The sequence below is a fragment of the Primulina eburnea genome, chromosome 15 (assembly GCF_022965805.1).
Source record: "Primulina eburnea isolate SZY01 chromosome 15, ASM2296580v1, whole genome shotgun sequence".
NCBI classification, from domain to species: domain Eukaryota; kingdom Viridiplantae; phylum Streptophyta; class Magnoliopsida; order Lamiales; family Gesneriaceae; genus Primulina; species Primulina eburnea.
In genome coordinates, this window is record NC_133115.1 from 34,441,958 (window position 1) to 34,465,767 (window position 23,810).

General features: G+C 34.5%; 4 protein-coding genes across 9 annotated transcripts; all 4 read right to left on the minus strand.

The window, feature by feature from the left end:
* Positions 1-2,999: 2,999 nt before the first annotated feature.
* Positions 3,000-4,902, minus strand: LOC140814244 (polyphenol oxidase I, chloroplastic-like). Its single transcript, XM_073173162.1, has one exon. The coding sequence runs from the start codon at positions 4,874-4,876 to the stop codon at positions 3,104-3,106; it is 1,773 nt and encodes a 590-aa protein (XP_073029263.1). The 5' UTR covers positions 4,877-4,902; the 3' UTR covers positions 3,000-3,103.
* Positions 4,903-7,152: 2,250 nt separating this feature from the next.
* On the minus strand, positions 7,153-13,170 carry LOC140813587 (E3 ubiquitin-protein ligase DA2-like). Of its 6 annotated transcripts, none has more exons than XM_073172163.1 (11): positions 12,956-13,170; positions 12,659-12,759; positions 12,240-12,550; positions 11,518-11,569; positions 11,362-11,407; positions 11,124-11,238; positions 10,899-11,016; positions 10,696-10,717; positions 8,692-8,758; positions 7,762-8,360; positions 7,153-7,585 (listed from the first exon to the last, which is right to left on the minus strand). In XM_073172163.1, the coding sequence occupies exons 3-10, from the start codon at positions 12,429-12,431 to the stop codon at positions 7,773-7,775; spliced, it is 1,200 nt and encodes a 399-aa protein (XP_073028264.1). In that variant the 5' UTR covers positions 12,432-12,550; positions 12,659-12,759; positions 12,956-13,170; the 3' UTR covers positions 7,153-7,585; positions 7,762-7,772. The 6 variants fall into 6 exon arrangements, with proteins under 6 accessions (XP_073028264.1, XP_073028262.1, XP_073028261.1 ...); XM_073172161.1 differs by having other exon boundaries at positions 10,705-10,798; positions 10,872-11,016; XM_073172160.1 differs by having other exon boundaries at positions 10,696-10,798; positions 10,872-11,016; positions 12,975-13,166.
* Positions 13,171-16,291: 3,121 nt separating this feature from the next.
* LOC140815675 (VQ motif-containing protein 1-like) lies at positions 16,292-16,588 on the minus strand. Its single transcript, XM_073174744.1, has one exon. It carries the CDS (start codon positions 16,586-16,588, stop codon positions 16,292-16,294), a length of 297 nt encoding a protein of 98 aa, XP_073030845.1.
* A 1,204-nt stretch (positions 16,589-17,792) lies between these two features.
* LOC140814169 (coiled-coil domain-containing protein SCD2-like) lies at positions 17,793-23,464 on the minus strand. The gene is made up of 19 exons (XM_073173057.1): positions 23,362-23,464; positions 22,807-22,863; positions 22,158-22,468; positions 21,448-21,941; positions 21,229-21,304; positions 20,974-21,015; positions 20,776-20,838; positions 20,507-20,556; positions 20,404-20,431; positions 20,119-20,193; positions 19,887-19,997; positions 19,753-19,813; positions 19,436-19,549; positions 19,227-19,348; positions 18,892-18,961; positions 18,620-18,667; positions 18,506-18,546; positions 18,268-18,394; positions 17,793-18,059 (listed from the first exon to the last, which is right to left on the minus strand). Exons 3-19 carry the CDS (start codon positions 22,383-22,385, stop codon positions 17,962-17,964), a joined length of 1,848 nt encoding a protein of 615 aa, XP_073029158.1. The 5' UTR covers positions 22,386-22,468; positions 22,807-22,863; positions 23,362-23,464; the 3' UTR covers positions 17,793-17,961.
* Positions 23,465-23,810: the final 346 nt, after the last annotated feature.

Here is a 23,810-nt window from a genome sequence, read left to right on the forward strand (position 1 = left end):
ACCACAGATTGAAAATTGGCTAGCTCAAACTTGCATCCTTTTATCGTAATTTATAATTATGAAAATTGATAAATTGGTCATATAAGTTTGATACTTTTAGTTTTTGGTTCGATATCTTTGTTATTTTTTTTTATTTACGTATGATATTTTTCAATTTTTTAGACATTCGACCTCTTTTTACCCAATTTCATCACACGTGTTGAAGTGACAATTTTCTTTGATGACGTGTAACTTTGAATGATAGATTTTGTCGCATATGTACATATCAGCTTTTATTAATGATGGGAAAGTAAGCATTTCTTTCCTTCCATATTCATCGATATTTACTTGGAGGGACAAACAAGTCTATTTTTTTTCTAAAAAATTCCCCAATTGTGTGAGATAAGAGAAGTTGCTTTGGAAGAAATGCTGATTTGAATTGCGTCTGATCATCATTTAAGAAATTATCCAATAACAAGAAAAAAAGAAAATTTGTCATGATCCAGTTTGTTAGAACTTCATATTTTTATTCTCTTTTCAGTTTTTTTTCTTGTAAACTCTGAGCACAACCAATTTTGAAATTATAGTAATCGGCTTACGACACATTAGTGGATCATCCCATGAAAAAAATCACACCTACCACTTTGCCATATAGAGTAACATGTTTCACCAACAAATTAGTATAAGACTTAAAAATCAAAGCACAAGAACTTCGGCAGCCATGGATCCTTCGACATGGGTTATCACTTACTTGTCCAAGAAACCTTCAATTGTGTTCTTTTTCCACATATACAGAACAAGATTCCTCTTCAAAAAACAGATGACTCCATAATCTCGTGTAAAATAAATTTTCTTCTACTAAGAAATTTATAGATTTTTTGAAAGAAAAATATGGATTTGCTTTTTTCTAAATAAAAGCTGATGCCAATGAATATGAGAGACGAGACAAGAAAACCCAAAATTCAAAGTTTACATGTAACCAAGAAAAAATGTTAATTAAGGAACTATTATGAAAATTGGGTAAAAAAAGACCAAACGTCTAAATAATTATGTAAAGGTAAGAGACTAAAAACCAAAATTGACAAACTTATAAGACTAATTTACAATTTTCCCTTTACTACATCATGATTTGTCGAAATATTCTATATTTATATAAGATAATAACAAATAATGATTTTGATTGTTAATTATTATAGGAAATTAAATGCACCTTTCACGTGAATCCTAACATAGTAGGTAGAGGTTTTTTGTATTTTGTTTTCTAAAGACAAAGCATGTGAAAAGCTTAAAATATAAATCCAACGACTCCATTGAATTTGCCTATTGTTTTGTAGCCCTACGCCTATCAATTTTCGTCACCAATCTTGATTTACCGAAATTACAGATAGCACGTTCAAAGAATCAAGCCCACTCGCCTGATGTCACGAGTCGGAATATTTAATCATAAATTATACACTTTATAGATATTTAAGTCGAATATTTAATCATAAAGTATACACTTTATAGAATCAAAAACTCATATGAAACTATCTAACGTGTCACTTTTGTGAGACATAACACCAACTTGACTTATGAAATTCATTAATTTTTACGTCAAAAATATTATATTTTCATTAATAAAACATATAATCATAATAATAACAGTATAATCATAATAATATCAGTAAATTGATAAAGTTTTTCCATTAATTTATCGCAAAACTAGTTCTATTCATTAAATTATATCGAAATTTACACACATTTTTTCCCCTTTGAACTTTAGCAAAAAACTCGGTTTAAAAATATATTTAAATCTTTAACATGTTTTGAAAAATGAAAGGAAAAAAACATATATATTTTGTTATTACAATCAAAATGTCATTCTCGACTTTGGACACTCTAGTTTTGTACATGATATTATGTATAGATATTTAAAAACTATATACGCCACGTACAAAAAAAAATCCATAAATTTAATGAGGTACGAGTTTTTAGGTCGTTAAATTTTCATTGTTACGTCGTTGATTTTTTGTTGTTGGTTTCATCTTCAAATTAACACGCACATGAATACTGCCATTGGACTCATTAAATTTTCAACTGGGAGGATATTAGTAGATTTTAAGACATCGGGGTTGCATTGGGAATTTTTCGGCAAGCCCAAATTTAAAATATGTTTAAAGCGGCCCATCAACATAGCCAGCCCAAAACATTCTGCCTCCGACAAAAATAAAAAAAAAATTGCATGCAGCCAAGATTCATAACAGTGGATCACTTAAAAATTAAGGTGAGAGATTCCATCACACAATTTTGTTCTTCGGAATATACAAGTAAAGTCTTTACCTTCCAAAAGTCAAGCCCACAACCTTAATTTATACCCAAGAAAGAAGCAAGTAGAGACTAGGTAGTTATAATATATATATATATATATATGTAGCAAGACGTGGAATGGAAGGCAAATGACAAAATGAAGGCGTGAAAGAAAGCACATCGCGTTGTTCAAGGCTAAATCGAGAAGTAGGAGCGCATCTGCTCTGCCTTCTTGGTGCGGTCGCGCTGCTGAGACGAGAAAACACGCATGAGAACAGAAAGACACATTAGGGGCGCCCGCAGTATACTGACAACGAGAAACCACTAAAAAAGAGAGACGAGAGGGATGGGAGAAGATTTGGAGAGAAAAAGAACAAGGGTACGAAGGCGAAGAACGCCACATCCGGGGCAAATAAGCAAAATTCGACTTCGTTTTCTTCTTCTCAATTCTTAGTTTAATGTTCGGATTGAAAAACATTATTTGTTTTACTTTCTATTTCATTATAAACAAATTTTATTATCTCGAGGAAGTGATATTTATCTTGATTTGAAACTAATTTTTTGTCTTTTATTTTATATATTTAAATGATTCCTTCAATTTATTTATATTTTCATGAATTGTCTGTATTCAATTATTTAATCACTAATTGAATGTTATATTTTTTTGAAATAGGACACTCAAGAAAAGAGTTTTGTATAAAACTATAAAAAAATACATATTTAATGTTTAAAGTTTGGACATATAACTCTATGGAAGCCTTTACAAGATATTATTTTAATATAAAGAAGGAGAACACACACTCACATCACAACCAAGATCAATCATAAACTAAAGAAGCTAAACGTAGATGATCTTGATACCACCAATGGATATGTCATCTCCCCCATCTTTAGGAACCAAAGAAACCAGTATTTTTTCATCATCTTCAGAACCCAAATCTTCCAGAAGTTCAGTCAATCCCAGCCTTATCCGAGTCTTGACATTGATCGAATTCTTGTGCGGTATCTGAGAGAAACATCCTGCGTACTCCGCCTTGTCCAGTTCATCAGCCTTATCTTCTTCGTCATTAACAAAAACATCGAACCTCACAAACTTAGCGGTGTCAACTTCAATCCCTTCAATCACCAGCAACTCCTCTTCCTTTTCCTTATCATTCTTGCTTCTCGATTTCTTTGGCCTTGTGACCAATACTTTCACCACCTTGTCAAGTTTCAGCGGGAAAACAGTCTCCGCCGCCGGCGCCCCAGAAGTCGCGGCCACTTTCGATTTCTTGACGCGCGGAGTTGGCCTGTTTTGCAACCATGGCAAGTCCACCTCCTGGTAAACGTACCCCATTTTTTCGTTCTCCAACGTGTCTTTGACTCTTACCCGCACAAGCTGCGCGTTTTCGTCGTAGAATAGGAAATCGGCTTCCAGCCAGTCGGCTTCGGTGTAATCTTTGGGTTTTGTTCCCCTCAGACCGCGCCATATTGTCCAGAGACGATCAACATTTGCATGGTGGGCGTAGAAAATTACGTCTCGACCTGTTGAGTAGAAGTTCCCCATATCCTCTCCACTAGGCGTGGCCTCACCTGTCCAAGCGTGCGCTGCTATGTGTGATCCACGCTCCACTGTGCCTGGACCTGGGTTAGGAGCGGTACCAGTTACGTACTTTTCCCCGTAGAAATCGTCTATTTTTTTAACATTGCGAACCATTTCGCCGTACATGACTGTCAAGTTATTGGGTAATATCTTGCTCGGCTTCGTGGGGGATTTGGCTGAGTACGCCAGATCGAGGAGGACAGGCGGTAGATGAGTCTTGTTCCGTCGCGCATCATACAGGGATGAGTCTTTCTTTGTGAATGGTTCAGGCATGACCATTCCACCTGGGTGGTCCCAGTTCCAAAATGGCAAACCGAAAGTGGGGTCGCCAATTAATTTGCCCAAGATTCTCTCGTAAAAATATAAATACCATCTGTGCCAGGGATAGAAGTGCCAGCAGTTGTGAATTTGAAGTTTTTGCTTAGGGTCTCCTGCCTGTTCATAGGTGAGATTGCAGTAGGCGCAATGAACATTAGCTTGTTGCATGAAATTACGAGGATCGTCGGCGGGCAGAGCTTTCATGAGCTCGATAGCTTTCTCAAACTTAGCGTAGTATTCTTTTCCTGCTAGCTGTGCAGCTGGGCGGAAGCGCATATTCTGCACGGGGGGAAGCTTATACTCGATTATTCCCGAGGCCAGAGGTGGGCAACAGTCCACGTCGAGTGGTTTCTGTGTGTTGAGATTTGTGCCCCTTGTGCATTTGGTGAAATCGGGGGAAGAAACTGGAGAGGCAATGGCTGGCGAATCTGACAGAACAAGACTAGCTGCCTCGTAGAGACCCCCAACCCCGAGAAGTACATTTCTCCGGTCCAATTTTCCTGGGATATTTTCAACGTTTTCACGGTCATGCTTCTGGTCTCGACCGTGGTTTGTGTGGTTGCACGACACAGCGAAGCGTCGAATTTTCGATGGATCGCCTGTTAATCGTGGTGGCTCAGCGACAAAATTAGGTTGGCGCTGAGACAAGTGGGTGGACCATGAAAGTGGAATAGTAGCCATGGTCTGTGAAATATTATTAAAGCAGAACATGCTCGGGAAAACTTACCACTATTTCTTTGTATATATAGGCAATGGAACTAAAGTTTTTATGGTTACACTAATTCAATCAATTAGTGGTCGAAATGCTTCTATTTTAATCAATCAAACAAGTTGAGCTTCTTATATATATATATATATAATAGAAGAAGCTCAACTTGTTTGATTGATTAAAATATATATATATATATATATATTAATATATATATATATACATATATATATATATAGTTTTGATACGCTGCACACCTACCGTGCACAGCTATGTGAGCACCGATGAGGTGTCACTCACTCATTGGATGCGCAATAATTCCATATTTCATCATATCCAATGAATGAGTGACACCTCATCGGTGCTCACATATGTGTGCACGGTAGATATGCAACATATCAAAATTTTATATATATATATATATATATATATATATATATATATATTCCCTTGGTTTTTGGATTATAAAGTCATCTCTAACCTTTGCACCAATTTTGATGCAAAAATTTGCTCCAATATTTGGCCAAAATAGCGCAGCCTCCCACTCTTGCGCCAAATTTGGTGCAAGAGGTAGCCTCTGCGTCACTTTTTTTTTTTTTTTTTTTAAAAATTGTTTTAATTATTATAAATATATATTAATTTTATTATTTATTTTTAAGTATAAATAATAATAAAATATTTATTTTATTATTTTTAATAATGAGATATCTAAACATAAAAATTAAAAATAATAATTATTGATTTTTTAAATATTTATTTATTTATGTTAATTATTAATAATTAAGGAATAATTTGATTAATACAAAGATGTTCACTTCACACTACAAATGCTTTAATTGATCATTTGTGATATGAATATAGTCATTCAAATTATATAATTAAACTATAAATGTAAATATTATTATTTAAATTTATTAATAATATAATATTGATTATATAATATACACATTAGTCATAATTAAAAATATATTAAATAAAAGATAATAATTAATATATATAATATAAAAGAAATATTTTGAGAATATTCTTTTTGGTGTGAGATTTGAAATAAATGAGTTGAAGATGGATGTTGTATTTGGTGCAAAAATCACATTATTTTAGTGTAAAATTTACACCAAAATAGATTTTATGATTGGAAATTGAGCTAAGGTGTATGAATACCTCAAGGTAAATAGGGTAATTATTTTCCAAAAATAATCAATATTCAACGTATACCTTTTATATCTAATAAAATTTAATCAAGTGGGGTGTTATTATACATCTTATAAATAAATTCGTTCCCACGAAACAACTTGCGAGCTTAAAAATTGAAGGCTCGTCACCAAAGTTGTCGAATGTATTAATTTTTCCTATATTATAGTACAAATGAGAAAAAAGAAAGAATAGACCAACACAGCAGTTTGATATTTAATAATAATAATAATAATAATAATAATAATAATAATAATAATAATAGTTAAAAATTCCTTGTTCAACTAATTAATGAATATTCATAAGTAGGTACACTCGGGCTTGGTCGCGGTTCCGGCGGCTATTAATCTTCTATTTCGGTATTAAATTTTTGATTTGTTGAATGATCTCGAATTAGACATCTAATTATTAGGACAAAATATCCATATCTCTCAACTGAAAAAAAAGAAGAAGGTATTTTTTAAAAATAAGTATAGTCACATTTTTTTAAAATTAATTAATGTGAAGAGTGAGCATTTAAAGAAGCTAGGATAATAAGACAAATTAATCTATCTTGAAGCTCAATTAATCTATCTGGAAAATAAATTCGTTCCCATTAAAGTTAAAACAACTTGCTAGCTTAAAAACCCAACAACCCGTAATTAAAGGTTTTGACTTTCAGCCTTCCTTCTTGTTTGAGTTTCGAACCATGAAGTCAGGTGTGTTCGATTCCTTCCGGACTTATCGATTTGAGCATGTCTCACATGACTTGCTCAATATGATTACCCAAACGTAATTTGAAGACTACTACATCGACTGTTTGGGCTTACCCAAAACACACTACATCGACAGCTACATCCTCCAATCCACACAGCAAACATTACACAAGTTCCATGTATCTACCAAATCACTCATATTCCATATTTAAATCCTTGTGCCATCTCAAATACTACCCTCTTTAGTAGTCATTGGACGCTAAATCTACTAAATTAAAGAACAAAAGGATTGAGAATTAAGACTAAACATCAATTTTTTTATCACTCATATTACAAATCCAAATCCTTCAGACATCCCAAAAATCCGTAAGTATTACTCACAAAGCAGTCAATTACACAAGAAAACGTCAAATTCATAGCCACTCAAAGGAAAATATGATCGTCAGGAACAGAAAATGGCCAATTAATCTATGTCATTCCATAACAAAGTACACATCCGAACCACCCAAAGAAAAGAATGAGAGAATCTAGAAAGAACTATAAATGTGTGTGTATATGTACATTCCCTTGCTATATACCTGGAAATCAGCCATTTCCAGCCTTAAGATGTTCTGATACATAGGAAGTGGCCAACTTTCTAGTGTCCTGTTCAGCTTGAGAAGACGGCTTCATATGAGGTGCAACGTTATTTGTTTACACTCCAATTGAAACCAACACATCCATACATAGAGCGCTCCCATGTGGCGTTTTTCTAGGTATCGTGATAGATGCCCATTGAACAAAAGCAAGCTATCGAACAAATTCCTTCTGCAAGCTACTTTGTACCTAGAAAGTTGGAAAGGAGATCGTGGAACCATGTTTTATATCACATATTTCCCTGGGCTTACCATAATGAATTACCCTCCCCAAATTTTGAATTTCTATGAATGGATAAGGAGTAATATATAATAAATATTTTTTTGTTGGGCCCCTGGGGTATAGAGGGATAGATTTGGCTATACCTAAGCGGAAGCTAGTGCCATGTAACTCCTGGCGGACTTGTCCTGGCTCGAGCCTCGGCAAGTGAAACAGCCATGGCTAGCATCATCTGCTCCTCAAAACTCTCAGGAACAATCGTTCCTGTAACAGGTTGGAAGCTATCTTGATTTTCATCTTGTTGAGGTGGTTCCCCATGCCTCATAGCGTCATCAAATTCATCAGAACCTCCATAGCTAGTTCCAACTTCAGCCATTTCCGATCTATGATCAACCCATTCTCCAGTATCCCCGGTCATTGCCAAATGGTTATCAGGTGATGCCACAATCATATTCTCTGCAGGAAAATAACTTTCAGATTCACGCACCTCCCGATTCAAATATCTGCTAGAGCTAGGCATGCTATACGTAGACATGCTTCCAGCATAGTTACTAGAGGTCTCTCCGCTTATTTGTTGACGCTCTGCAAGGGCTGCAATGGCGCATGCGAGACCACCAGATGGAGATGATGAAGATATGGATATCGGGGCCATCGCCGCCAAAGAACTGGAACTGTGATCATCTGCAATGTATTCTTCAGACTGAGCTGCATCACAATACAGTGGATCTTGTCTTTTCCCACTCTCCTTTCATCATCACAGTAAGAGACAGGACGACAAAAGATCAATTTACGGTATCACGGGATCAGAGTAAAAGATTAATGATTAGACCAGTCAACAACTAGAGGTAACGAGAATAAAAGGGTGAGGGAAGATTTCAAAATCAATCCTGTAAGTAGGCTCAGCATTGATTTTGATCGGCTAACTAATCAAATTTCAGGTTTAGTCTAGTAATTTTGTTTCAAAAATTTACTCCTTTTTTGTCGGACCACTCACATGACACTCTGAGTGTCTTTACCAAATAACAAACATAAATATTGCATCAACAACAGAAAAAAAAATGGATCTGTAGGAGTACCTGAATAGACAGCCAAATGGCTTCCATAACCATTATATCCTCAAGATCCAGGTCAAATTCGCCCTCCCTGCATTTAGTATCGGTATAAGAATATAGAAGGCATATGGCATCATAAATCTCCAAAGAAGCGATCTCTAATCTATTAGTCTAATCAGAAACCATTATCACCTTCATATTTAAAAATCCATCACTCAACTTAGTGTTAATCTATTCGTCCATATGTGAGATATGAAACATACTCGGGGTCATAGAAGTAAGTACCAACTATCAAGATGTTGTGAAAGTGGCCATAGAAAAAAACGTTAATAAATTTATATGTCATGACTCATTACATCATACACACCCAATGTTTCTTCATACAGTATGAGAATGAAAATGTAAATATTCTTCAATCCAAAAGTAATCATTTCACCAAAGCCTTTCCAACAAGGAAGTTGCTTGAAGAAGCTTATAAATCTGACATCTAACAGGATGATGGAAAAGTTCATATCTCAAACTAGATAGTATTTTTCTAGAACAAGCTCTCGTAATAGCTTCATCATTTTTAGCATGTAAATAACAAGATTAACACTAGAAAAATTATAATTTCTCAGCTTAGTTTTGATAAACAAATTCAGATTTATTTTCTGGAGAAAGAAACAAAAAATGAATCTAAGGTCTTACAAGATCCAGTAACACATTATAAAATCTCAGGGAGATGATAAGATATTGGAAATAAATAAAGCCAAACACCTCTAAGTTTGTATACTATAAGAACGGAAAAATATTCATATTACAGTAAATTTCGGTTCATTCTTGATGTGTGAGGTAACCAAATACTTGCTATCAATAAGAATGAAGATTACATCCCATATTTGCTTCCATCATTCAGTGTGTAGACAAACCCACAGGGTCCTAACCACTCAATATCCATAAACCATGTTAAAAAAATTATTCCATAACTAAAAGTTACCCAGCTGAACTTATATTTCAACCTAAAAGGATGAAATCCAGTCATCATTCTGCAGATAAACTGTTATGCTTTACAAACTCTAACCACAAACTCAAACTTTAAGATAACAATACAAGTTGATCCGATCATAAAGTACATGGTACAAATTCTAGTAGGCTATGACCACAAGCTCTTAAACTTTGATTGCAAAACAAGCTTTAAGATGAGCGAAGAGAGTGGATATCAGAAATTCAAAAGGCTAAAGCAACATTTATGCTCTTCATTTGATAGCACCTTAAAGAAAATGTAACAAACAGATTATTGAACATGAATCATGATGAACAACAAACCAACTATATATCACACAAAAACTTTGGCAACAATACTATATCGTGTGGAAACAAACGGTTACACTAAAGTGAATCGAGTAAAATAGAGCTAACATTCTTTGTCGCTGACATTCCTAGAACCTGGGGATGATAGCTTTCCCACCAGAAAAAAACAAAATAGAAATATGTCAAGAAAGTGCCAATTTTGAGTAATCCTCTTCCTAAAATTTGACGGTGTCTTCACGTTTCAAGAAATGGAAAAGTAAAAACCGAAAGAAAAGAAACGTATGAAGAGGGCAACTGCCCAGATTAAATAGATTCCTGGTTACAAATTAAATGAAATTACTAAATTTTCACCAAATTTAGACTACCATTTGAAATGTAACACAATTAGAGTGATAAGATTGACTTCCAAAACATAGACATGGAAAAACTGATGCACTCACCTCTAACCGGCCTCTAACAAATGTATTCTTTTAGCTACAACCAAACACGTCAACACAAACTTTTATACTGCCTGATCCAATTCAATTAAGAACACACCGGATCATGATAAGCTCAACTCCCAAAAGATAAACATGGAACAAATGATGCGCTACACCACTAACCAACATCCGATAATGGATTCTTTTAGCATACAACCAAACATGTCAACACATACTTTTAACCGATACAATTCAATTAAGAACACACTGGATCATAGTAGCAAGAATGACTTAAGCAGAAATTATAAAATAACTAGACCTATTTTGCCTTTGGGGTGGAAGCAGTCTCGATGCGGTAGCAGCACTAGACTCATGAGAGGGCACAATTTCTTCACTTTCCGAGGCAGAAGCAAAAGATGGGGCTACCAATAGGAAGAAATGAAATGTAAATTAGTAAATGAGCCACAGCCAGTGACAAAGTCTCATATCAATTACCTCTAGTCGAACAGTAATCAGCCTCATTTGGTTTTCTCACGCTGCTAGAAGAACTGCCTTCTCTTCGTTTCAGCATCCTATCCTCTTCATCCTGAACTTCTTGCTGCCTCATCCTTATTTTGGCTTCTATAACTCGTTGTTCTTCCTAAAAATGTAAGTTCGATCACATGCCAACATTTAGCCGTGAGGCCATTTTCAACATCGACAGGAGGAAAAATATAGCACATAATGATACTAATATTTCACTCTCACAATTTGTTCCAAGCCTTTCTCCTCCTTTGTCTTAACACCTCGATATTCCACGGCATAATTTGAGGTTTTGCAGAAAGGACACCTTTCACTGTTAAGGTAAGCAGAACCAGACATACTTGACAGCATAACGAGCAATTCAGATAAATAGTTAAAGCAAACAAATTGCATAATAAGTTCAGAGCAAATTCCTCCAATATAAAATAGAAAATAAAATCAATTAAATAGAACCCAAGGATACTGTGTTGGCCTGGTGGAATTAGGAGTCCTCATCTGCAAAAAACACTCTGAAATGGGGAAAAATCAATATAGTAACAACTTAAAACCAAGATAAATAAGAATAATTGCTTGGTGAAATAATGACTAAATATGAAAAATAAAATAATGTTCAGTGTACCAGTACATATTCCTTTTGTGCAGCATCTTGACCGATTAAGGCTTGGATAGAACTGAAAACATTCAAAACAAATAAACATAGTTCTACATCAAATGGAGGTCAAACTAAAAAGAAAATAACATGTCGACAATCACTATTGTTTCCTGAAAACTTAATCATTGTGTCATCAAGAACAAATATGTGCTTTCTTTATTCCTACAAAACGACCCTCCTCCGTTTATCGCCGGGAAATAGATAAAAACGCATAACAAGTTACTCAAAGTTGTTAAAAATTGAACCAAACCACATTTCAGTTGCTCATCAGCACTAGCCCAAAGTGATAAAGATTAGGCTCATATTTCCAATGTCAAACACTTGAACAATTTTGCAGAGTCAATTTCTTTGGCACTGTTGAATACTCAATTTTTCCAAGGCAGTTTCTTTGGCGTTACAGTTGAAGAAAACACAAGGCCAATAAAATAAAAAAGGAAAAAAAAAGTGAATACACAAACGATCAAATGGAGCTCAAGAACCAAACTGCAGTAATAAATAGAGAATTCAATTAGTTACCCCTTCAAATCTACCAAGACGTATAAAACAATGTAGCATTTGTCCTCTAATTTCTTTTCCTAATCCAATTGGTATCGCATATGAAATTGTTTTCTTCCTAAATGGAGATCTCGTCCAACCCCTACGAAATATAGAAAATTGAAAAATGAAGACAAAAATAGGGGCAGACCGACCAGGAAACAAATGGGGCATTCCTCTAGGTCACAACTACAATCATCATCACCAGGAAAACAAGGTGCCAGCTTTGAGTCAAGAATAAGCTTTCTAAGCTTCTTGTGATCCACGTCTTTGTGTTGGTACAACCCTTGAGGCCTAGTGTACTTCTCATCCACCACATGCCTCTTCTTCCCCAATTTATTCCCCATTGAATAAAACCACAAAAATTCTCAATCGCTCTTTCTCTACAACAGTGAGATGTCCAAATCTTATACCGTGGCTCCAAGATTTCACTTCAAAGCAACACAATTTCCACTATCTCAAATTCCTGCAAAACGGGTAAATTAAGATTAAAATAAAACATATATTTCAAAGAAACGAGAGAGACCCGTCAATTTATACGCAAGAAATGAAGAGCACCATCAAATATTTAAACCTTGAAACGAAATCTTGGAACAAATAAAGACGGCCCCTAATGGAAATCAACAAGCAAGACAGCGCCACACTGCGTATGCCTCCACGGATACATCAACATGTCTGTACAAGAGAAAATGGAAAGAAGAACGAGGGAAATAGGGAACAAGATCAGAACTTTTTCTCAGTTGTCAATATCTGTGTTCTTTTGCGTGTGAATCGATATATAAGTGGGAGATTTGTGATGGAATTTGTATCACTCTTAATTTTATGCGGTGCCTACAGAAATAATAAAATAAAAATATATATATATATATACTTCTTCTGCTGATGCATACGCTGAGAATTCACAGTCTGCTTTTGTTCTTGTTCTATTTCGGATCTTTAGGCTTCGGTTTGTTCATCAGATTCAAACCAAAAAGCTTCGGTGAAAAAACACAAGATAACTCTCTGCCGTCACTTTTTTCCAACCAAGTAAAACAAGAAAGCTTGGATATTTGTCCTTTAATAATTAACTGATTGATATGTCAATTTCGTGCTATTTTTCCTTGAAACTTAACGAATATAAACAATGGAAAGGAGCCACGGATAGAGTGGAGCGACCGGAAAGAATCAAGCGGGTAAAAAGAGTACACAATTTTGTTATATCATCTCCTGACTCTATTCACACATGCGAGTACCGATGAAATATCATTTATTTAAAATTATTTATGAAATGACGATAAATTTATTAAAATCCATACGGATCTCACAAATCACCATACACTACAAAACGTAAAATACGTGAGATTCAAACATTTTATTCCAGTTTTGATATTTATATAATTCAAGTGAAAATGGTGATTTATATTTACTTTTTCATTATATTCTCGTGCATGGATTTAAATCATGAACATGGAGAAAGAAAACATTTAACCATCATTGTGCCTTAACGAATTCGAGGGTCTGAACTCTGACGAACCATGCACGTAGCCAGTATATCTAAATTACCATAGGCATTTATTCGAAAGTATGGATATTTTCAGAGAGTACGTCTCTTGTATATAGTGAGACGATTCAATTATATCCAAATAAGAGATTTGTTTAATAAAATACGACCTGTGAGACCGTCTCACACAATTTTTTGATATTTTCAAAATGCATGAATGTAATTGTGATGTTATCTTCTCATAATTAAATAATTTGTAAACCATACTTTTTTGGTCAAGCTCTTCAATATGTATTTAAACAAAACGAATCAACTTTTTAGTATCAATATCAATGTGTATTTATTCTGAAAAGCTGAAATAAAATGGGAAGTTGACAATATATTTAAGATAATTTTTTTACAAAATATATATATTGAGTAAAACTCAGTATAATAAATTCAAAAAACAATAATTCTATTACGGTCTATTTTTCAATGAAAAAAAAAACTCTCGGTATACTTGGTCCGATTAAATCCCAAGGATATTCTTAGCCAAGGATGAAAGCAAAAAATTGTTGTTAAAAAAACAAAGAAATAAAGGGAAAAGCTGTGAAGAAATAATAGAAAATTGTATACAAAAAATCCATTTTCGTAGCAATTATTCGTCTGCCAAGATACGCCAGCTGCTTGTATGTACCCTGAAAAAGCAAACTGACCATTTCAAGTTGCTTATCCGAGCAACAAACTAAGATTCACTTCTATTGTCCCCTTCTATTTCTTTCCTTTCTTTATTTATTTTCCATTTATAGTATGCTCTTGTTTATTACATGCGTGCCTGCCATTCGGTACAAAAGTTCTCGATAATGATATCAAAACTGAAAATGGTGGGTTATTTTATTGTATATACACACCTCCAAGTTAATTTTATTATCGCATTAATTCTTTTTGAATAGTTACAGACAAATTGCTTTCAAACTTATTTTTTAACAAGACAACACTATACATATAAAATACAAATATTGTAGGATCGAGCGCTTGTCGTTTTACCAAAAGTTATAACTTGTGGTAATACTGTAACTCAAATCTTTTAAACCGCACAACAGTTCAAACATCACGGTTCGATTGCTCCATCAAGCAGGGACAATTATTACATCCAACAATCTCCCTCCCAATAATTACACTCCTTGCAATCAATGGGAATCGAACTCGTGATCTTGGCTCCGATACCAATTGTAGGACCGAGCGCTTGCCGTTTTGCCAAAAGTTATAGCTGGTGGTAATGGTACAACTCAAATCTTTTAAACGCATAGCAGCTCAAGCATTACGGTTCGATCGCTCTACCAATCAGGGACAATTATTGCACCCAACAAATATAATCAATAATGTTTTTTATATAACTATTATTACATTTTGAATATTTTATATTAAAGTTAATTTATCTTTTTATAATATGAATGCTTGAAAATTTATATAAGATTAATAAAAAATATTTTTACAAATTCTTGGAAACACTTCTTTAATGTATAATATATAATATTATTTTGAAAACTTATTGAAATTGCTAAATGGGGACCCGTACATAACATTTTAATTTTTTTTTTAAAAATGTCTATTCATGATTCGTTGTGTGTTAATTTTTAGGGTTGTGGTGACGTTCCAACTCTCTCTTATGAAATTTATTAGCTTCAAGGGACCTAATACCCATGAAGATATATTTAATTCACGGATCGTATTTATGAGATGAATCTCTCATTTGGGTCATCATGAAAAGTATTAGTACTTTCTATGCTAGGAGTATTACTTTATATTGTGAATATGGATAGGATTGACCCGTCTCACGGATTAAGATCCGTGAGACGGTCTCACATGAGACCTACTCATAAATAAAATAAAAAATTGGCACAACAATTTACGACTATAATCTATTATCATATATTTTTTGTTTCCATGGAAACTATAATATATGAATGGATTATGAGAAGAAAATAGCCCTTTTTTATGTAGTGTATATAATATATATATAGACGTGTGTTTGGTCCATCCACTACGACCGTGAGTTGAATTTTGGATTAATAGTTTAGTATTTTATTTGATACGAGTCATCCACTTTAGGGTACGGTCCTCTGCCAAACCAAACCAAATCAAAACCAAAATCAAACCTTAGAGACCGATGGCTTCCCAATATCGAATTGAATAATATAATAATAATATTAGTCCAACTAAATTTAGTTAAATTCAACATTCCTACTCTATTTCCATCTCATCTGTTCGCAACGGTATACTTAACAACCCGTTAAAGATTTCCATAAAGCAGCCACAAATTAAATATTATTATATATATATATGGCATTTTTATCAATTTAATTTCAAAAAAGAAAACCGAATTAATTTTAGATATATATGCCATATCATTGACACGACTAAATGATTCTCAAACGAATTTAAAGAAGTATAAGTTTTGTTTATTCATCATTTAATGTTTTTTTATTACATTAATACAAAATTGTTTTATATGTTTATCAACTCATAGGTAAAGTTTACCAATGTTAGCAATTTGATGTGTTAGAATACATTTTTACGGAGTCGATCGTGTATTCGTAATTATCATACATACATATTATCATACATTCGTAAATACCAATGTTGTGTACTTTAACTTAAACATATTTCCATTTGTACTCATTTTTTTGTTACCTATGTGTGTGTGTGTGTGTGGATAGATATCGAACAAAATTAATGAATTATACTTCATCGTAAAGCTTGCAATAGTTCATCGAGAGGAGGCAACTCCTTGGGCGTCCATTCAAATTCAAAGTCACTAAACGACATTCCATGTGACAAGAATAATGGAGCCATGTTACAGGCAATTGGAGTGGAAGATTGCAGATTAATCCGCGGCGGCTGCTGTTGCAAGTTAGCATCCTGGATATGGGAATCCTTTCCGGTAAGGTTTTGAACAACTGACTTGAAACTCATCGCATCGGTTTCCACATATTGCGTGTTGATTATCACCACCTTAACTCCAGCTACTCGCCTCCCAGCCATTCTTCCTTTCCTTTCACGCTCCGATATATATCGCTAAATGCTAGTTCGATCAGAGCTGTTTTAATTTCTTCTTCTTTTTGATTTGGAGATCAGCTTAATTTGTGAATGATGATACTGATGATGATTAGCAACTGATCAGAATTTATAGGTGGTCTGACATGTGTACGGAGGCATTCGTCAAAGAAGTTGACCAGTGTTTTGTTATATAATTAACGGCCTAATACGACCATGACGCACACGCGAATGGGAATTACGTTTGGAATTCAAGAAAATTCCATGGAATTTACATCTCATTTGGATTTTGATCAGGAGCCCGAAACCAGTCAACTTCACACACACTTGAGGGGAAAACAACATTTTGTATCTTTTTAACTTACATATTTTCCATTTATATCACGTTATCGATCAATTCAAATCTTAATCTACTGACTTGTGCATTTTTTTCTTTAGTTTTTGTTATATTTAACCGGAATACTGATACATCACTATTTTTCAATGTTACGTCAGCGCATATATACCGACACACACAACAATTTTATAAAAATGACAAAGTGTCTACGTGTTTGTACGCTCTTCACATATTTAGTGGGAACGCAACATTAAATTTTTGCTGACCAATTGCCAAGTTGATATTTGTCTATTTTAATTTTCACATGTAATTTAGTTTATGAAGATACTGTGTAGTACGTAGACTTCATGTCGTTTTGTGATTAACATTATGAAGTGGTCAAATTGAAAATTAAATGCAGAAATAAAATCAGATGGAGACTCAAGGGAGAAAGTGATATACTTACATATATTTTATTCATGGTTGTGTAATTAGGCAATAATTATTCATAGACTTTCCTGTACTATATTTCATTTGACTTTATCCACATTTAACAATAATAATGTCTAAAAAGTAGGTTGAATGCAATATCATTTGACAAAAATTTGTGTAAAACGGTTTCACGGGTCGTATTTTGTGAGACATATCTCTTATTTGGGTCATCCATGAAAAAGTATTACTCTTTATGTTAATAATATTACTTTTTATTGTGAATATCAGTATGGTTGACCCGTTTCACTAATAAAGATTCGTGAGACCGTCTCACAAGAGATCTAATCATAAAATTCTATGTACTACATTATTTAAGTATAAAAGGAAAATTGGTATTGATATTCCTCAGTCTGTCACTGAGTTTTGTTTCTTAAAAAAACTGATCTCTTTGTACCAAAATGTGAAATGCCCATCAGCCCATGAACCAACGAAAATTTACTGATTAACAGATGAACAAAAAGTAAAACGAGATAGCCTAAACAGAAACCAAAAAAATTATGCTACTTACAGGCATGTCCTGAGATATGTGGACTTAGAATTCGGTTTCTAGGAGCTATTGTTGGTTGCAATCTAGATCCATCAATCTACGAGTTTCTTCCCATAACTTGGTCTCCAGTCCTAACTTCCGGAGTTCCAACAGACCACGCTCGACTGTGACACACAACGAGCAAGACGGATGAGTTCGAACACTACAAGGAACCATTACTTCCATCATGCATGCATGATTAGTCAAGAGACATGGGACGTAAACTTGTGTCGTGGAGAAAACAAAAGAAACATCATAGTTCAATAAAACTAAGGAAAACATGAAAAAGGGACAAAAACAAAAAATTGTACATAGAAGTGTCCAAGTTAGTACCGTCCACAGCATCATGTGAATTTAGCAGTTTATGGGATTTGTTGATCCATAACTGTAGTTTCTCTTCCGCGATGTCAGGTTCCAGTCCATGATTCTTTGCTCTTCTCCAAAAATATGTCAGCCAAGCCTAATATTACAGCATAATGAATCTGTCTGTAATCCCGAGCACGAATGTGCAGCTAGAATACAACAACCATAATCATTCCAGATTACAGAAATCGGTTTCATTTAAGGTTACCTGTTTAAGAAGAACGTCTTCAGACTCTTCTGGACTCAACTCTGAAACAAAGTATGAGTTTCTTAATTAATCAAAGTAGTAATAGCTGGAAAAAGTTTGGACAAAAAGACTTACCAAATGCTTCTGAATAATATTGGCCCTCACTCGGCAGCTTTAATTCATCTGTAGATGTTAAAAAGAAGGCAATACCAGAAATATTTGCATCAACTTTCCTTGTCAGACTCTGAGTTATGAAATAATAAAAGTTCACAAGGGGTTGATTACAATGTAAAATATGAGGTGAGACAATTCTTTTGTTGTACAAGTTAGGAATGAGATCAGATATAAATTTGACATTATTCATCCACAAGATAAAAACTCAGTTGAAAGTTATTGAGTTTTCATACCGGAAACATTAGATTTTGCGAAACTTGGGCGACGCTTTAGGGCCATTGATATTGCTATTGCCTCTTCTACCTTTGAATCAAAATACTAAAAATCATCAGAAAAAACAACAAAATTCATTCTTTTCCTTTTGTTACAGTAAAAAACTTCATTCTACTTGAGGTTGAATAAGAGATCTCAGGCGAAATCAATGTCTTTGTTTCCACAAACAGATCGAATTTTCTAACATTCTTTACAATTTACAAACATTAATAAAAATTCAGAATAAGGAATAACATAATGTTGAAGAAGTGCGGAAATTTCACTCCACAGGCATTAAAGGCAAAGTTTCGAGAACCTTAAGTGAGTTCAGTTCCCTGAGACCTTTCTCAACTAAAAGCATGCTTTCAACACAAGTTTTTTTTGAAATATCATTTGCGTCTTGTACAACCTTCTCCCTTTCTTCAAACTCACTGTTCACTGCAAATTGACAAAAGTAAAATACGGTCAAGTTGCATGAAATTAATGCTATCTAGTTGACACAAACATGGAGCAAATGGAACATACTCTGTGAAGTTTCATCTTTTGCTTTCTGTCCAGCAGCTAATATAACTTCAACAGGACGAGAGGCAAAAGAGGACCAATATTCGTATCTTGATCCAGCAATTTCAGCATAGATACCTGCGATTTTATTTCAAATTTAAATTCCTAAAACAATTTTGCAATTAAAATTCAAGATTCCTATAGGTGATATATTCCACCATAACCTGCTTTTTTAGAATTCCTATTAAAAATATCAGAATCCTGTCATGTATCCTAGTTGGTGTCTTAAATAGGCCTAACCATGTAGTGGTAGTTAAAATTTAAGACTGGATAAAAATTACCATGGCGAAGGCATATGCTCCAGCACCGAGCAAGCCAGCATCTCTTCAAAACAACCTCTTCCTAATATAAGAGACTATCAATAATAAAAAAATGACAGGTAAGAGCACTGAAATGTTTCACGATTGGTAGATACCATCTCTTCTTGAGTCAATATCGTTCTTTGAGTAATTGTTCGAAGTGAATTAACTTCATTTTTGACGTCGTGGAGCTGCTCCAAAGTCGACGTAGCTTCATCCCTTGCAGCCTTATAAGAATATCATGGTAATAATATTTAGAATATACTTGGAATCATGATTGATTAGCATCCTTATGACTTTGCAAAATTTGTGACCGAAAAATCATAAACAAGCTAGACATCTTAATACCTCGGCTTCCATTCGAAGTGTTGCAATCTCCTCACCTCCTCCACCATAGCTTTGTGCTGCAACTTTAAGAGCAGCCTGAAATGCAATTAATAAGAAGAATTAAAATTAGTTGTCCATGCAAAAGGAATTAGCAGAAGCATCAAGCCTTGACCTTTTTAAAGATTTAATGAATACGATTTGGAGTAAGTTGTGATACTGACTATCATGAATGTAAAGCTGATGCTCACAAATAGATAATCACAAAAATATCATTATAAGTTGCTAGAATTTTACGATCTTACAGACCTCTCGTTTCTGAAGGTCAGCTTCCTTCCTGCAGAATTGGTAAGATAAAACAATTAGAACTGAATCTACCATCTTACGTAAAAGTTCCCAATCCAATACTTGCCTGCTCAAAAGCCGAGCTTCTAAAGATACACCTTCTCCCAGAGATGCAATCTACACAAGGTCATGATATATCAATCAAATAAAAGCTCAAACTTGTAGGTTTTGAAGCTACAGACAAAAAAACATTGTACGGTTCTTTATTACTGAAATTATGTCTTCTCATAGCCGTAGAAATATAAATAAACATTCACATTAGTCAAAAGCTATATACAGGAATTTCATATTCCCCCAAGAATTAAATCTAGACCTCAACTACACTTTCAAAGTTACCTGTTTCTCGAGCTGCCTGGTTCTTGCTTCCGCTTCCTCACACCTTTCTTCTGTAATTCGCAGCTGAAGAGGAGAGGTTACATTGAGACGCTAACTTATATTGTGATATGGAAACTATTCCAGTTTCATGTGAAACTAAACTTGCAATAAGAAATAAACTAATCATGAGTCATAAACTAAAAGGAAAAGATGCATCACCTTTTCCAATAGATTATCATTTTCTTCCTGAAGCATGTCAAGCTGCAGTTTTTTTATCAACAGTTGTCAATGAAGCAGCCGAATTTCAAGGAAAATATTTCAGGTATATGCAATACAACTACATTATTATTACAAATATAAACAAATATGTTAACAGCAAGTACACATTCGTACATCCTTCCCTTCTGAAAGAGTACAAATGCACTTTCCCATTATCCCACAGCAGTGTAATCAATTTGGTCTAAGAAAATGTACCTCGTCTTGTAGAGCAGAAGACGACTGCTGCTCACTAGGATCTTTATATTTGAAAGTTCCAAAGTCTAGAGATAACCTTCAAATTGGCAGATCAATTATGATTGAATAGATAAGAATACTCAAAGTTTTTTAAAAAACAATGCAGAATATATATATATGGCGAGTAAAAAATAACTAGAGTGAGAGATATTTTGACACAATATTTATCGATTTAAGTACCTTTTGTCCTTGGATTTAGCAGATTTGGTCTCAACAGGGACTCCGGATACCTCTGGCTTATTTGATAATGGTACACTTCGAGGTACCGTGGAAGCGGTCTTGATCACTAAAGTTGGATGATCAGCTGATGCAAAACGAACAGATGGAGGCTGTTCCGAGAGACTAGAGTAAGAAGCTGATCTTCCAGTGGCGTTAGATCGAGCAGAAAGTGGTTGTGTTTCTTCGGCCGATTCTATGGGTCGAAATGAACTACTTGGTATTGTAGAAAGAATAGGTGTCGGCAGGTCAACAGGCTTTAGATTTGATGGTCGAAGAAAAGATAACGAGCGAGCTGATGGAGGCTGTTTTTCTATTGAGCTGAGAGTTGCGGATGCTCTAGTACCTGATGTTGAACGTGCAGAGAACTGCTGCTCCACCGAACTAGCATTTGTAGATCCTCTAGCACTGATTGTTGAACGTGTAGATTGTGGTGGTTCTTGCAAGGTACGAACTGACTAAAAAACAACATAAAAGGGTCCATATTAGGTGCTTATAGGAAATTCTATCCTTCATATTTCTTCCCCTCGAAAAAGTAAAAAAAAAATTAAATGAAAGTTTCTTCCCCTCCAGAAACCTGACACATCTCTCTCACATTTTAAATGAAATCTTGGGTCTGTCCCTGACCAAATGATACTGAATGAAATGAAAATGTTAATGATATAGGTTTTTACCATTGGAGAACGACTTTTGGCTTGCCTTCCTTCTCCAAGTCTTATGCCAACTGACAAAATACCAGGTTCAAAACCATGCAGGTCATCGTCATCATCCTCGTCATCTGCAGGTTGATGAGCCATAACTTGAGCAAGTCTTTGAGCAGCTAATTTTGTGTTCTGTGGTCTCTTCATATTTGATAATCCAGTTGAACTAGAGCGTCCATGGCGATTCATTGGAGATGCCATCGTGCCGCCTAACCACTTTAATTTTGTTGTATCAAGGCAAAAATTATTCCCTCATACTTACACTGGTCTAAACAGGTTCATTGCTGCAAAATAACTTAGTGGTCATGCAGAAGAAGACAAGCCAAAAAGGATTTTATGGAATTTTAAGGAAAATGAGAGCAATCGAACCATCTTAGAGCGACCTCTAAATTTCTTATCATGAATTATCAAATTCTCGATTGCTAAGAACAAGACTATGGATGAGAATGTCTGTGGGAAAAACTCAGATAATGTAGGAAACAATAATACTTTCATTACCATATTTCCATGCATACATGAAGAGAAAAGTGCAGAGATAACGTCATCAGCAAATTAAAATGGAAACGCTACAATGTTCATAAACAAAGTCCCTGATTGACACGAAAAGTGTGCCGAATTATACCTATAACGATCACCTTTTCTGCCTCGCGAACTGCGTTAGTAGTACACTGCCAAAAACCTGCATCAAGAGGTATCATACGATTACTACAAGTTCTACTTTGTGTGTCATAACTTATTTCATGAACATTTACATAACTTAAAAAACAGAATGCCAGTATAATGCAGTATGAAAACCAGCTGCTGACCCGATCAAATTTCAAATTGAAAATGAGAAAACTTCAATTCCTAAAATTCAGATTTCACCTTCTGTTGAAACCACTCATTTGTCCTGGCCTCCCGTCTCACGACATCACATCCACTTTTTTCATAGGCTTTCCATCCAGAAAAAATTCAATTTTTTGCAGGTACGAATCGGCTTTCGAAAACATGGCTCAAATTATTCAAGGCATCATAAATTTACATCGATCTAAGATCAAATCCAATCCATTTATATTTATATTTCAGCAAATATCTAGGATCCATTTTTCAGCTAACTTCAAGAAAACAAAGATTCCCTCAATCAATATATATGTAATCACATATTGAAAAAGCTCAATTATATTAGGATTTATCTCACCTGATGCATAGATGTCAATTATCGATGAAATGGACTGGCCGAAGGAGTCTGTAGCTCGTATTCGTATTCGTACGAGGGATGGTGTCCGTTTCGGAACTTCCCAGGAAAAATAAAAAATATAAGCCCCACGTGTGTGCATTGCATGCAAATCCAAATATATCTCGATTTTAAATTTATAGTTTAAAAAAACGCGAAAAATAAATTTGACTCCATAAATTATCAACAAACTTGGGCGATTTAGATTTATCAGACGAGTAATAATAATAATAATAATAATAATTGTTTCCTAAACAATTGACTTAATTATTGATTTGTCTTTAATTTGAAAACTTGGACGCAAATTGTGAAATGGAAAAAATGCGGAAGATGTTTAATGTTGGATAATTTAATGTTGACCCTTGAACTTCCTTAGGAGAATCAACAACATTATCTCATAAATTCTCTTGCTC